The sequence below is a fragment of the Teleopsis dalmanni genome, chromosome 2 (genome assembly GCF_002237135.1).
Source record: "Teleopsis dalmanni isolate 2A chromosome 2, ASM223713v2, whole genome shotgun sequence".
NCBI lineage: Eukaryota > Metazoa > Arthropoda > Insecta > Diptera > Diopsidae > Teleopsis > Teleopsis dalmanni.
Window position 1 is genome coordinate 229,934,716 of NC_051847.1, and position 16,773 is coordinate 229,951,488.

Genomic DNA, 16,773 nt, shown 5'->3' on the forward strand with positions numbered 1-16,773 from the left:
GTTGCCACAATTGAAGTTTTTCTTCCTTTATTTTCTCTAATAAAAATATTTTTTTCTTTTTATTTCATTATCGTAATATGCTGCTATAATATCAATTCATATATTAATTAACTTGAATGCACAGATAATGGTGTTCTTGTGTCTTTTTTGTTAAATTAGATATGACAACATATGTACATAAAATTGTTTTTTATTTCTTGACTCGTAGGTGTCATTAAGATACCACCTTGCAAAATTATAAATACAATTTCTTAACTACTTAATATATATAATACAATATAATCGTTTCTAAAAAAAATTTTAAAAATAATGATTATATTCACATAATTTTAATTGTAATAATGTGTATGATTTCTTTTTATTGAATGCCTAATTAGTAGTCAAACAGATGCAAAATTTCAAATATCTTTTAAAGTGAATCTTTCATTTGTATACACATTAAACTAACTAAATTTCGTATTTACAATCAATTTCAATAAATTTCTTGATTTCAAGTGGAATTTTGTCTAATGTGAGTGTATTTATTTAATTCATTTACGAATTTTGCAGTAATTTTGGTTCAATATGTTGCAATATAAAATATTTTGTTATTTTAAATTTTACTAAAATTACCAAATAATCAATCAAAATGTGTAGAGGTGTAAGCAAATTTTTTAGTCATTTTTTTATTAAATACTAAGAAGTATGAATTAAAATGCCCTGCCACGCATTTTGTTTAATGTATAAAATATCTATAGATATTTTTAAGATTTTTACAAGTTTTCATTCTAAAAATATTACAATATACAATATTTACAGACATGATTTTGTACTTTTAAAATTAAAGGTAAATTAATTTAAAGGAGCATAAGGATCGAGTATAGGTTCATGAATGTCAATACTGTGATAATACATGAATACTGAGGTTCAAAAAAGGTTTCAAACAGTATGAATATAATATGTAGGTAAAATCAAAATTTTAGGTGGAAAAGTAGTAATCAATTAACATAAAAAGTTGTTCGTTTTAAATGTATATAAGTAGTACATAGTGAATGTTTCATTTTAATCCAATTACGTATCTAAGTCATGTATTGAATTTAAAATGAATTACGTAAACTTATGATTGGTGGTTTTTTTATATATTGTATGCTAATTACAAAAACAATAGACATAAATATAGAATATCCTTCACAAATGTGCTTTAAATAAACTCTTACTGCTTTACAGTGTATTTTACTGCTAATTACAATATATTTTTATTGTACGTGGTGCATAAGGTGGTTGTCATGACGAACTGCGCCCGAAAGTATTTTCTTTTCGACAATATCCTACTGCGAAGGATTATTTAGTAACTTTTAATCTATATTTTAAACTTTTTTACATCCTTAAGGGAATCCACACACAATTTTTTTTATTAATATATACTCTTATGTGATATGTAATTAATTTGATTGTTAACCTAAATAAAAATATTATTAATAATTTAAGTATTTAAATTAAATTCGACTTCTACTTAATGATATTCAATGATGTTGATCATATACTTTACAAAAAATTTTATTTAATTAAACGAAATATTTATATTTTTGTATTTTCAATGAACAATATTCATTTTTGTATAGTTAAATAATTTTAAAAATAAACTAACAAATGATCTAGTTCGATAACTGCTTAAATAAATTAAATTAAATTTAAAAAATATATATTTAAATTAAAATTATTAAATAAAAATTTAAATTATTCAAATGTAATGATAAAGAGAAACAATTGATGAATGTTTCACATTTACACAAAATTAAATAATCAGAATCTACAACACTGACAAAAAAAATTACGTTCTTACTTCGTTTTTTAATTAATTTACTGACACACATACACATACAATTAACTAAGAAGTTATTTAAAACAATTTCAAATATAAATTTAATATGTAAGGTTTTTTAAAACATGAGTTTACAAATAAAATATGTAGAAGAAGCAAATCGATTTATTTCATGAATATTAGCTGCTGTCTCTTTCTCTGAATATTTACATGTATCGATTTTTTTTTAACTAATAAGGCATCCCTACGAAGTAGCAATTCATTGCCTATTAAGTACTAGTTGATGCAGGATACTGTCCTATGTGGACAATATAATGAGAAATTATTGGTTTCATGAATGAGTACCGCTTTATACTCATGAATTTCTGTAAATTTATATTTTGTGTAATATTAATAATAACTCTACGCTATTATTATATTGAAGTATTGTATTGAAATTACATAAATGCATTTTTCATACAATAAATTTAAAATAAATGTTTTGTGATACAACATAATCCAATTAAGAAGCATTAATAAATTCTGTAGTTTAAATTTACAAAATCTTTTTGTTGACACTACAGAGTAATTAAACTTAAGAGTTTGTTCCTATTAATACAAAATTTAAAAAATTAAAAATTTTATAAGTATGTAAACAATATCTGAAAATTTATTAAAATGGATAAAATTTCATAAAGGACTCCTAATATGAACACGATCGAAATTAATATTTCAACATTCAGAAATATTTTAACCAAATGTTTGTACAACTTTCATATTGATTATTGCCTCCTCATTGAATTCCAGTACTATAATTATGCTAATTCTGTAACTCACTTGTATCTGAGTCATTTAAACTATTTGGTCAATTTTTTGTACGAACTTCGTTTTATGAATTTATCAAAATAAGATGTTGTTTAACAAATTTTTTTTAGTATTTAAGCAATCAGGCCTACGTGACCGTTCATAAAACTCCTATCTGTTTTTGTACTTCTCAAGATATAAAGAACAGCTAACAACGTTCGTAAGTTATATAAAGCAAAACAGCAACTTAATTTTAAAAATAATATTAGTACATACAAATATACTGCATTTGAACAAAGAAATCAACATAAAAAACTTTAATTTAATAAACTTTAATAAATTCAAAATGTTTAAATTACAAGAATCTCTATTGATTACGTTTACAAGTACAATTACTTCACATAAAAAAAACAAAATAAACACCAATCAGCAAATACATTCGATCTTAAGGACACATACAGAGAGACAGAGAGAGAGAGAGAGAGAGAGAAAGAGAGACAGTCAGACAGAATTACAGTATTTTAGTTATGTTATTAATATCAATAATTTACTTTAAATAAAACACAACACGAAGCGTGCAACATGAGTTTATATGATTTTTCTTTTTAAATTTAAAATTGCTTGAAAAATAAAATTACGATAATTTACTTTGGTTAATAGAATAGGCATATGAGTAACATTACAGTAACAAAAACTTAACATAAAACTTAATTGTAATCTTAGAAATTAAAACATAAAATTGTATATGTATATATGTTTATGAATGAGGTTCATGATTGCATTTAGTAAAATCATAAATTTAAAAATATTTTAATAAAAATATTTAGAAATTTTATTTTCAATATATTGTCATTTTGTAATAATTTTTTTGACTATGAAATCAGCGAATTAGTTATTATTGAATCAATTTGTATATCTTATTTTATACGAATATTTGTATTGTATGTCAAGATTATGAGGAACCGAAGAATGTTAATTAACAAAATTAATAATGATGAGATATGTGGGATTAATGCTTTGAACAAATTAAAACAATATTTTCTCAATTTTTCAAAAAAAAAAACTGTTACTAATTTTATATAAGAAAATATTGATATTTTTATGTTAATATGCTTAACACCCAAAATAATTCATGATGTAAACTAAGTCTTTGTTATTGTTAGTAATATAAAATAAATAAACCAAATTAAAATTTCATCATTTTTATTATGTAGAAATATTGGGGTTTATAAAATTAAATGAAATATTATACTTTTGTTGCTCTATACCAATACCTATTTAGAAATTAAAAAAAAAGGATATTACAGTTTTCAAAAACTGAACTTTCTACCAGAGATCAATTGTTTAATGTTGGAAAAATTAAATTTAGGAAATCAACATTTCTGTAGTATATTTTTAGATATCTAATGTGATAAATAAACATTTATGATGAGAGAGTTCAAGAGTTTAAGGTTCATTGCAGTTACATTTAAAGTTACAGTTACAGTTACAGTTACAGTTACAGTTACAGTTACAGTTACAGTTACAGTTACAGTTACAGTTACAGTTACAGTTACAGTTACAGTAACAGTTACAGTTACAGTTACAGTTACAGTTACAGTTACAGTTACAGTTACAGTTACAGTTACAGTTACAGTTACAGTTACAGTTACAGTTACAGTTACAGTTACAGTTACAGTTACAGTTACAGTTACAGTTACAGTTACAGTTACAGTTACAGTTACAGTTACAGTTACAGTTACAGTTACAGTTACAGTTACAGTTACAGTTACAGTTATAATTATAGGTACGAATTGTAATTTACATGTACTAATATCTAATTGAGTCAATCGAGTTTTGAACTCATAAGTATCCTTTTTTTAAAATGAATCAATATAAAAAACATCCATTTATTTATTATTGATATATATCTCTCACCTCGAATAACTTTCATCAACTCTCAATTTAATAAAAGAAATTAAATTATTTAAATTATTATGCTCGCTAATGGTAAAGAGCAACACAAAAGATTTCTTATTAAATTAATTATTATGTGTTTAATGAATGAGCCGCAAATAAATATAATTAAAAATTCTTTTGTAAAAATAAATTCAATTAAAATATAACTTTGAGGGTACGCAGAAATTTCATTTTGATTTGGTGTTTATTTATTTCAAAACGTATTTTATTTTTATTTAACAAAAAAAATTAAAGATACTTAAAAGCTGTTTAAAATATTTGTTGTTGGTTTTGTAGTAACATTATTTTAAAATAAAACAATTTTAACAATTATTAAACTAAATATCTAATTATGGTACGATTTTTTCATGTTTGATTGATAATTTTAAAATCTCACCTTCGACCCTTCTCATTTTTTAATGTGCCCCCATATTTAGCTCTTGTTCCAATCAAGTCTATAATCTCAGGTATACAACTTGCAAATATCGCCTGTTTTATTAGATATGAGAAATGATAGTGAAGAAGTATGCGTATAATTTTAAAATTCAATTCAAATCAATTTAAAAATTTCGGAATTAAAAACATTTTATACTTGGTTATAGTAAGAATTTCAGATATACTATAATGTAATTTTTTGACTTTTGCGTAGATACTGAAAAACATTGAAAGAGTTATGAAGCTTACACCTATATTTTCGTTTAAATTGTAATGCCAATAATATAAATTTGGTTAAGACTCGTTTATTGGTTATTTTGTTCTTGGTGATGACCTAACGATATTTAAAAAAGAATAAACATTTTTTCGTTAAAATTTGATTAAGGCTCCGTTTCATATTAACCACTATAGTTCTGTTTACTCACCTATATATAAAAAGTATGTTTCACAAATTTGTAATATAAATGATAATAAAATGAACTGAATTATTTTATATATAATGTATATGCATATATATATATATATATATATATATATATATATATATATATTATATATGTATATATATATATATATACACACATATATATATATATATATATATATATATATATATAATATAATATATTTGTTTTCATTAAATGGAAATGCGAACGGGGCCTTAATCGCTCCTTAGTCATAAATATAAGTCCAACAGTAATATATTATAGAAACAAAAATTAATAAAATAAAGCACAATTAATAAAAAAGCTAATTAATAAATAGTTTTATAGATAAAGTATATACATAAACAACCGACACTTTCACACAATGTTATGAAGTGACAAATTAAGTTTAATTTTCTTGTTTTTTATGTTAATTATAATCTCTTTATACATTAAGAAATTTAATTTTGTAAATATTTCTAAACACTAATAAAGTTAGAGTTTTAAATGATTCTACATTTTGCAAAAAGGCTTCGATTTCTTGGGAGACGGTGTTTTAGTAAGTACCAACTAATTTTTAAGAAAATACACATATTATAGATGTGCTAGTCAGTTGAATCTCAAAAAATGTCTATACAGATAAAAATAAAAACAAATATATTTATAAATATATATAAATTTGGTTTGTGTCAAATAACTTCTTTTAGTGTGCCATGAAACTTAAATCTAAAGAATACAAAATGATATTAATATTTATATTTGAAAAATTGTTTATAACTTACAATTATGTTACTTCTAGAAAGTCAAACTTGCATTTCAGATTAATTATTCTACATGAAAGAATATTTACTTTAATATTAATTATACTAATAAGACTATTTCTGTTGTTTTAATATAGAGTTTGAAGGTAAGGGCGATAGCATTGGTATTGATTTGATTTTGATTTTGATGGCGAATTGTAGTTGGCAGGGATATTAAAGTAAAATGTTTTATGAATTGTAAAGTAATATGAATTTATTAAAATTTTGTATGATGTCTGTTTGTTTATTCTTAAGTTTCGATACGGATATATTAAGCAGTATACACTCTCAAATTTTAATTTTAATGCGTGGCTGCGGCATACGTAAAGGCAGTGCAAGCAATAAAAACTTTAACAAAATTTTAAAATCGTAATTGTAAAATTATTATTTGAACTTTTATAATATTTCTGTAACAATTTTAACTACATTTTAAAAAACTCATGAATTCTGTAACTTTAACTAAATTCTTAATATTAATTTATTTAAAAGAAACAATATAATTTCAAAATAAAAAATACAAGCGAAATTTATTAATTTTCTAATAAGAAACGCTAAAACATTTAAATTTAATTTAAAAATAAATTAATAATATATAATATGTTTAATTAATATAAAAAAGTATGAGAGCGAATAGTGTAAAACTGCATTAAATCAAACGTTTGATATAAGACTTTATATTCAAATTAAATTTTATTAAAAACATTTTAAGAAATTACTTTGGATTCCGTGTAATTGATTTACTTTATTAAATAGGAAATGATTTTAGTGTCCAAATTAAAGTTTTGTGCTCATAAAGTGGACGATATTTAAATAAAAAACGAAAATTTAAAAGACATTTAAGAAATTTTAATATATTTATTTTGATGTGATAATAAATAAATTTCTTGTGTGTCTTATATTTGCTCGCTTTGAGAATTTTCTTTTCAAACAAATTAATAATTAATCAAATTAATTTCTGTTTTTAATTAACATTCTAGTAGAAAACTCAATAATTTTTGGCCTCAAAAATACATCGATTTCTGTGATTACATGTAGTTTTATAAAATTTATTTAAATTATGCTTATAAATTTAATTTTTGCTGAACGATTATATAGTCAAATACTTCTGTAAATTTACATTATTTTTAATTTACATAATTTTGAAACTGCAAAATATAAAAAAGCTGATTTGTATATATTCATTAAATTAGTTTTAATTACTAATGCCAGAATATTATATATATATATGCATATTTAAGCATATGCATATGCATATGTCTAAAGCAATAATATAGTTTTTTCAAATATTATTTCTTTTTACATAGTTCCATCATTAGTATATAAATAATTCATAGCCACAGAAGAGCTTATACTTTTGTTAAAAAAACATATTTAAAATTAATTTATTTCGATATAATCTCTATATGTAATCATGAATAATAATGATATATGATTATTTAATGAAAGAAACTACTATGTAAACATGCAGTTTTGTCTTTTAATTATTTTCATTTTTGCAAATGTTTATGTTCTTTTGAAAAACTTTAAATATGTTATTAACAGAATAATTAAACAAAAACAAAACACTACATACCTTATGTAAAAGTTTTGAGAGTTAACGATATATACTATGTAAGAGTATCGAGTATTGTATAAAATATTTTGAACAGCACTTGATCATAATTTATATACTTAATTAATTTAGCAATTTAATATCAAAGTAAAATGAATGAAAGAATATAAAATAAATTTTAGTAATTTGTTATTTGAGATCAAGTTGAGAAAAATCGCAATAAACAATTTACAGAAGGATTCGAAATACATAGACACCAATGATTGTTATAAAATATAAATTTAGTTTTAATTCCTGGCAAATTAATGCTTTTTAGTTTGGTCGCTAACTGGAATCATATTTTTTGTTTGTTAAAAATACTTTTTCTTTATTTATTTTATATTTTTGAAGCTAAACATAGACACATGCCGCCAAGAAACCAATGCCTTTTTGATCAATTTATTTGCACAGAACTTAACGCACAAAATTTTGAAAGAACCAATTAAAAATAATTATAATTATTTGATTAAAACTTAATTTGTGTAATATTTAAAATAACTTTTAAGCATTTTTGTTCATGAAATTAAATTTAATGACACATGAGAATAGAGGTTATGGATTCATCAATTGAACCTCTTTTTTCATTAAAGTTGTACATTTTCTTATTTCGGAGTGCACAGTGATAAATGCAGAGAAAAAATCAAATGTTTGAATATGCAAATTCATACGTTAAACAAATTAAACACAAACGAAAATAATTTATAAATAATATTAAATATTAAAAGCTATTTTATTTTTGTTAAAAACTGTATAATGTATAACAAAAGTATAACATAATATTTTGTTGATTTTTAAATGTTTCTCTATATTAAATATATAAGATTAAAATAAATTTCTTATTAGTAATGAAAGCTAATGTCAAAAATAAATTAAATAAAAAATTTAAAATAAAAAAATAAAAATGAAACAGATATTTTAGTTTATATTTTAAATTTTGATAGTTTCATGTGTGGAGGTACAACGCAGAGGGTGTGTACCTTTTTCTAGGATCCTTGCTATATGTTCCACCATATTTGCTTCTTTGGGCAGCCAGTTCTGTGATTTCTGGTATCCAACTAGCGAACACAGCCTAAATTCAACACACATTACACGTTTAAAACTCTTCTTAGATTTTAAGCTAATTTATTTACAAAAATATGTATGACCTGTAGCCCATAAATCAATCATTTAATATTAAAGAATTTTTTGTACAGTAGTGCACAAATCGTGCAATTGTTTTAGTTATTTTTAAATTACAAAACTCCATCGAAGCTCTTATAATTACGATGCAAGATCATATAGCTTACATCGAATAACGCATCAGGCAGGCAACTTGATCAACACAGCAAGTACACATTCCTTACCATTTATATCTTACACATAAGCCATTTTTTGAAAAGCTTACCACACCTAAGTAATCGTTACTTGATTACATCAATATTTTACATCATTTACATCACAAACAACAATATTAAAGCTCACCACACCTAAAACCTTTTGTTTTTACTTTTAATACACCATTTACACCAAATACAAAGACTTAAAGCAAAGCTTAGATTTCTAGAACAAACAATAAACTTGTAAAAGAGTTGTATAGTTAATAATTACATATTACTTATATATTACAGTACTTTAGAAAAATATCTAACACTTTTTACAAAATAAAGACCCTCCATTTTTTCTTCTACATTATCCTCAGCTAAGTTTAAAATGAAAGTTTACCCAAAGATTCAGTGAGTTGATTAATGTTATGTGAAGTGAATTTGTAACGAAGAGGTGGCTTAAAGTGAGGTGAAGTGATATCGATTACGTTTATTTAAAGTGAAAAACAAATACAAATAAAATAACTGCTTAGATGTGTTATATTTTAATACAAATTCTCTAAAATATTTAATTTAAATATTAACAAATTAAAAAAAAAACATTTATATATTTGCTAAGAACATTAAAATCGTAAATACATAATGAGTAGCGTAATTTCAAAATGTATATATACATATATATAAAACTTAATATATATATATGTACGTATGTATGTATGTATAATATATATATATAGCAAGTATGTTATATGTATATGTGTTATATAGGTATATATGTGTGTGTGTACAAAATTATATGTATATAGTAGTTTATATTTTTTAAAAAGCAACCAAAATGCCACTTAAATATTTGTACTTAAAATATTATGAACAACTATGTACCTAAAAGTACATATTTCTGAACTTGTTCAAATAAGTATTTAATGAAAAGAATAAGTTTTGGCACACAATTGCAAGATTGAGCAACAATAATTTGCATTGATACAAACACTTATAGTTTGTATTAGATTTTTAAAATTAAAATTATTTGTCAACATAAGTTAAACAAAAGTCTTATAGTCTCAACTAATGTTAATAATGTGGGAACATTATTGGTGTGGGAAAATTTAGTTCTAATTTTTTCAAATTGAGTCGAAAAGATCAAAAGTTTGTGCTACTTGAATTTATATTAAAAAAACAGCAAAATATTGTTATACAAAACTAACAAACAATCAGTAATATTCATTGAGGTACCGTTCTAGAATTCTATTTAAAATTGTCTCTCACATTCCCTTATAGGTAGATTAAAAAATATCTAAGCTAACCTATAGGCAAGATGCTTTGACATAGAGATTCTGGAACTTGAAAGTTTTCAAACAAAATTCATAATGATTTAAACATAATATATATATATATATATATATATATATAGTATATATATATATATATATATATATATATATATATATAGTACTGTACTATAGGAATAATAAGTTTAATACAAACTACATAAAAATAAACTAAGATACATTGTTTTAAATATAGCTTTATTGTTATAAATTAAGCGTTAAAAGCAAAGAAAATTAAAATTCATGTGGGCTTGAAAGAAAATTTTCTGTGTTAAATAATTGTGTAGTATACTAATGAATGCTAAATGAATTATAAGTATAAAACCCATTAAAGTAAATTTAATAAAATATTTAATATTATTACATTGAAAATGTGACTCGTTATATCACATTTAAAAGGTGACTCGGAGAGCAATAAATGCTATCCGAGTTACAACATAGTCTTTGCAACGAGTAAGACTTTACTTCCGGTAAACAGTGGCATTTTATGTTTTGATGTTTATGAGATTTGACGCAGTGAGGGAAATTTTGACACTACTTTACTTTCATATGTTTGAAATCATTATAATGAGTAAACTTAATATGTTGTTCAAATTAAAGGACTGAAGTCTTCAAATAAAAACAAGACGAAACATGTATTGTATATTGAAGATTAATGAATTCTACATTTGAAACGCCAAACATAAAAGAAAAAGAAAACTCTTAAGGAAGTGTGTAAAAAGCTATTTAATACTGGATAAAATAAAATCAAATAAAAAAGGGTAACAGACTAAAAATTATTAAGGACAAAATCAATAAAAATATTTGATCATTTAAAGGAATTGTGCTTAATAATTTTTTAATTTTTACAAAAATAAAAACGTTCACGAAGCTCTTGTAATAAAATCAAGCAAAAAATATGAACTTTTTCATTTTATTTCATTTTTCTATTATTATTTTTTTATTTATTTAAAGAAAACATATTTTGCGTTTATTACATTCATATATAATAAACAATTGCCGAATTTGAAATTTTTGTGATCAATAATAAAAATTAGCAGTTAAGAGAGTTGAGAAGCAAAAGGACCAAATCAGTCTGTTTTAATTCCAAGAATCCATTTTGTTTTTACATAAACAAATTGCGCAAACAAATTAGTTTAAAACACAACGTAACCAAAAATAATAAAATCACGGGAATTAAGTTTTTTGAAAAAAGAAAAATTAACAACAGCATTATACGTACAAATTGTATACATTTATAATATATATTAATATTATAATAAATAAGAAAATTTTTTTTGTATTTCAATTTAATTTTTTATATTATGGCTTTTTTAGTCTACCTCTTTCCGTGTTCTCTTTTAAGTTCGCCGCCATATTTATTGCCACTACCAACGAGTTCAATAATTTCCGGAATACTGCTGGCAAACATTGCCTAGAATTTATTATTATTTTTAATTATATAATTCTGTTGTTGTTGCGGCACACATATTCAATTTTAACAAAATTCTAAATATTTTAAACATCTCTTGTCGAATGCAATATGTTTATACCTAGGTACATAAATAAAATTGCATAAGTTCAACCCATAGAATTTTCACAAAATACAAGTATATATATAAAAACCCATAAAAACAATTTCCCTTGCCTTTATAGATAAATAATTACTATTATTATTAATATTATAATTATATTATAATTATAATTTGTTTCTAATATTTTAATATATGCTTTCATTTCACTAAGCCATTTAAAATAAAATTTAAATCTAAGGCTTTCGACTTTGAAAGCTGTATTTTTATAATTTTTCTTGCTTTTAAAAATTGATTCCTATTTTTTACTACTGTCTACCTAGTTTACGTCCTAATATTATTGAAACCAGATACTACCAATGAACTGTATAAAAAAAACTAAAGACGAACATTTAATATTAATTTAAACAATTAATGAAAATTATTTTTAATTTTTTATAATAATATAATCAGAAATTTTTTTAATCAATTCTTTTTGAAAAAAGATTACATTATCTATACAATATACTCCTATATAAAGACCTCTGTTGCTTTGGACATCTTCAGATCTGTTAAATACACAAAATGTGGATACATTCTTCCATTGTATTTGTTATTGAAATTTTTTTAAATTAAAGATTTTCTGCATCAAGAAACTAATTATTTATTAATTTAATAATTTTTCTGAGTAGTTAATACATAAATGTATTTTTTTACACTTTTATTGTTAGTTATTAGTTGCAGCTATTCGGCAAAGATTAGAGTAGTAATAAAAAAAAAGTTATTCTTCATTAAGACTGTTATTATTTTTTTAATATAAACATTTACAAATCTCTTTCCTAACGTCTTACTGAACATAATGTACATACACATAACTTATAACTTCTAATACATATATATAGTTTGTATCTACTATACACGCGCCTTCGGTTAATCGAAAAGTTTATTAAATCAAATGAATACATTAAACACAGATACTCAATATAGCTTTCAGATCAATTCAATTGTTACTTTTTTTAAATTAAGGTGTTTACTGAAAAAAACAAAATTCATTTGTTTATTATTATTTTTTTTATACGCTGACTTTTGTGGATCTTGTAAAGGTATGATGCTGATGTAATATATATTGTTATCTACAGCCCATTGCATAGGAACCCTTAGTTCCACAGCATTTCTGTTGTGCATTTTCGTTATTATTTAAAAGACATTTCCTTTGTATTCGTTTTATTTTCCTATAGTGTTCGTTACATCATTCACTATTTTATATAGTCAATTAGAATACATAATTGAATGATAGGGAATTCTTGTTTGTTAAAGTCCACATTCGTTAGATTAGATATTCGTTATATTGGACGACTATTATTGATACATGAGTATTACCATTATTAAGACAAGTTTTTAAATTTAATGAAGTAATGAAATTATTTAATATAAATAAACTATTATATATAATTGATAAAAAGAAAAATTAAAAAAAAATAAAAGCTTTTAAATCAGTTTTTAACTTTATTTTTATTATTATGTAGTAGTATTCGAAGTTTGTTTGACGTTGGCGACTGTAATATAGAATCGTACATAATAATAAAAACAAAAACAAAAACTAATTTCTAATTTAAAGCTCTTATTTTGTTTTACTTCAGTCTTTTTTTTATCAATTATAAACAATTAAAAAAGGAAATTATTATTAATTTTTAATTTTATGATATTGAGTGAGTGGACTTTAAAAAGAGTTATATTCTGTTATGTTACATAATTTAAAAAGTGAATTATTTAACAGATTAGTGTAATATATCTGTTGTATATATCTGTTTATTATTATTTTTATGTAATCAATTTTAAGTTACTGTTCCTAACATATCATTAACATTAACATTAATATAAACATTTCACACTTTTCTGGTTTATAACTTAACCTAATCAAAATAACATTTCACATAGAACTAAAGTACTTGTTCCACACTCAACCCTGTTGTATGAAGGCTGAATACTTTTATTTCGCTGCTATTGAGATGCACGAAATAAGTGTTTTAATTCTAGCTTAGTGTTCAAGTTAAGAGTTAAATTGTGATTGATTGCAAGTTGCATTGGCCTCATTTACTCTTTTGGCTAGAAGCCAAAATGAGAAATGAGAAATTTTGATGTTAGTAAATGTATTGCATTTGTTTAGCTTAATTGATCAACTCTGCTTTTGATAGTATTAATATGGCCACGAGTACCTATAGGCTTTTAATTCATATGCAGCAGCCAGCATTGCATGCAGTTAACACATACACAATATCATATACATAAATAAACGATTGAAAGTATTATACAAAAATGTATTTCTTTGAGCAGAGAATTGCTTCAAAATGGTTTCTTCTTACTTATCATAATTATCTATAACGTAAACCATTTACTTAATAAAACATATAAAATATGAACCCAAGTATATGAATACAAATATCTTGAGCATATTTCGCATTGTAGCAAATGTTAAATCCTTGACCATTTTTATGGTACTTTCACGTGAAATCAAAAAAAGTTTGACATGTTAAAAAAATCAAAAAAAAAAAAAATAAGAAAAAACTGAATTATTCATGCAAAAGAAACACATCGATATGTATGAATGTGTACATGTATGTATGGATACGATTTGGAACCGTAAGGGCAAGGAGAGACAAAAAATTTTAAGCTAAAATTATTAGTTGTCTTCAAATCCAAAACCAAAAATAATAACTTACTATAGGAAAATTAAAATTAATTTCAATTGTGAGAAGAGAAGATGTATATACTAGAGAAAAAATATTTAAATAAAACTACAAAAGAATTCTTGTGATGATAATGTGCATATTTTAATGTGAAGCATAAATATGCTAATGATCAACTATTTTTTTATTGTTTCTGTATTGAATATATTAGGAAATATTATAAACGTATTTAAGTCAAAATAATGGAAAGTATTTACATCATCGACGTAGTTTTACCAAATTACCACAATTCTAAATGTATGTAGCAACCAAGAAGAAATTACTTTATTAATTAATTAAAATGATTATGTTTTAATATATTTACTTAATTAGTTAAACTGTGCTAATTTATTCTACATTTTAAATAAAGAAATAAGTATTGATTTTATTATCTTAATAGTTTTATCATTCACACAAACTATCTCTAAAAACCTCACTCCAATCTGATGTTATATCGTAACAGAAGCCCTTGTATTTTCTTACTCAACCCCTATGAAATACATCCCTTCCCATAGTTAAACTTGAAATGTTTAAAATTCGAACCTCATCATATTTTGTTGTAACACTTGTATTTTAGATGCTTAACATTTCAAAAGAATATGACGGCGGCTATACAGTATATATCATATAAAAAGTCACTTTAAACCACAAAATAAATATACAATATAATTTAATTGTTATTTTTATTAATAAAGCATAGATATATTACTTACCAAGCCGACGAGTAGGAAGAACACTAGAAATGTTCTTCCCAAAACAGTCTCACAGTATACGTCACCATATCCTACCGTTGACATGGTCACAATTAGGAAATAGACACAGGTCCAATAGGATAATCGATGAGCATTATTAAAATCCAATGGATCACCAGAGTTTTCCAGCTTGTTTTTAAATAAGTAAAAATAACAAAATTTCCAATAAGTACAACAATTTGAAATGTATCTTTACTTTTTCATACTATCGAACTATACTATTGGACACAATCTGTTGAATAATTTTGTATATTGTTTCCAAAAATACAAAAATGTTAAATTATTAGCTATTGAAAGTGGAAAAATAGTTACATAGGATAGGTTTCAGATTTGAATTTTAAAAAATGATATTTTGTTTTCTATATTTCTGCATGAAACTTATTATAAATTATTGATTTTATGTTTAAATAATAAACTCTACTATCATTTGTTATAAGTAATTCTTGCGTTATAATGTACTCTGGCTTAGCTACAAGACTTACTTTTACCAAATGCTGTATCGTAACTACTCTATTGTGTCAATTGTGTATATAAAAATTCTATATTACTCGTATTTATTTACTTACCAGATGTATAATGCCCGCTGCTGTTAACCAAACTGATATAAAAATGGATACTAATTGAGCTAAACGTATCGAGCTCGATGTTTTAAGTACGTTTAAATATTGTAAAATATCCGGGACAGTCATGAGACGAAGTGCTCGAAGAAATCGAAGACCTACAGAGATTTTGAAATCTTTGGTTATGGAGTAAAGCTCATTGCACACATTCATTTCGATCAAATATATTCTAATAATTGAAACAAATTTTCCAAAGCAATCAAGCAAACTAGTTTTGAATAAAATAGTTTACCACATTGCCACCGAAAATTTGTTTTATATACAAATTTTGCTTACCGATCCATGTTCGATCTAAATATATTGATACAAAGGACGGGGGTATTGTAAAATAATCTACAAAACTGTACATTTCTAACATAAACCAAAGCTTATCTGACGCCGCTATGAACTGTAAAAAACAAAATAAATAAATAATTGAAAAGCAAAAGAAAAGGAATAAATTTATAAAAAAAAATAAAAATATAGTTTTAGTAAAATCAATTGCATCATAAAACTGAAATATTAAAAACACAAAAACTTACTCGTATAAAAAAGTAAACCATAAAAAATATATTGAATGCGAGATCGATTTGTTGGGTAATGTTATTACTCCATTTTTGGCATCTTTCGACTTCTTCACTAGATGCGTCCACAAAATATATGATGAGAGATGCAATGCTGAGTATAAAAACAAGTACGACCTGTAAAATTAAAAAAAAAAAAAATCAATCGATATTAAATAAAGAATAAGACATTTCTTAACGTATAAGATTTATAAAAATCTGACTTAAACCTCCGAGTCCA

The 16,773-nt window shown here is 23.5% G+C and overlaps 1 protein-coding gene across 37 annotated transcripts in view; it reads right to left on the reverse strand.

The window, feature by feature from the left end:
- LOC119680541 (calcium-activated potassium channel slowpoke) overlaps nucleotides 1–16,773 on the reverse strand; it is a 71,431-nt gene that overhangs the window by 33,341 nt on the left and 21,317 nt on the right. For 16 of the 37 annotated variants that reach the window (XM_038093403.1, XM_038093404.1, XM_038093405.1 and 13 more), the window contains exons 3-7: nucleotides 16,512–16,670; nucleotides 16,267–16,378; nucleotides 15,937–16,088; nucleotides 15,332–15,499; nucleotides 8,751–8,842 (exon numbers count right to left, since the gene is read on the reverse strand). In XM_038093403.1, coding sequence (XP_037949331.1) covers nucleotides 8,751–8,842; nucleotides 15,332–15,499; nucleotides 15,937–16,088; nucleotides 16,267–16,378; nucleotides 16,512–16,670 — 683 coding nt within the window. Of the gene's footprint in view, nucleotides 1–4,919; nucleotides 5,012–8,750; nucleotides 8,843–11,724; nucleotides 11,817–15,331; nucleotides 15,500–15,936; nucleotides 16,089–16,266; nucleotides 16,379–16,511; nucleotides 16,671–16,773 lie in introns of all 37 variants that reach the window. The other 21 variants (XM_038093393.1, XM_038093396.1, XM_038093412.1 and 18 more) reach the window with 2 other exon arrangements.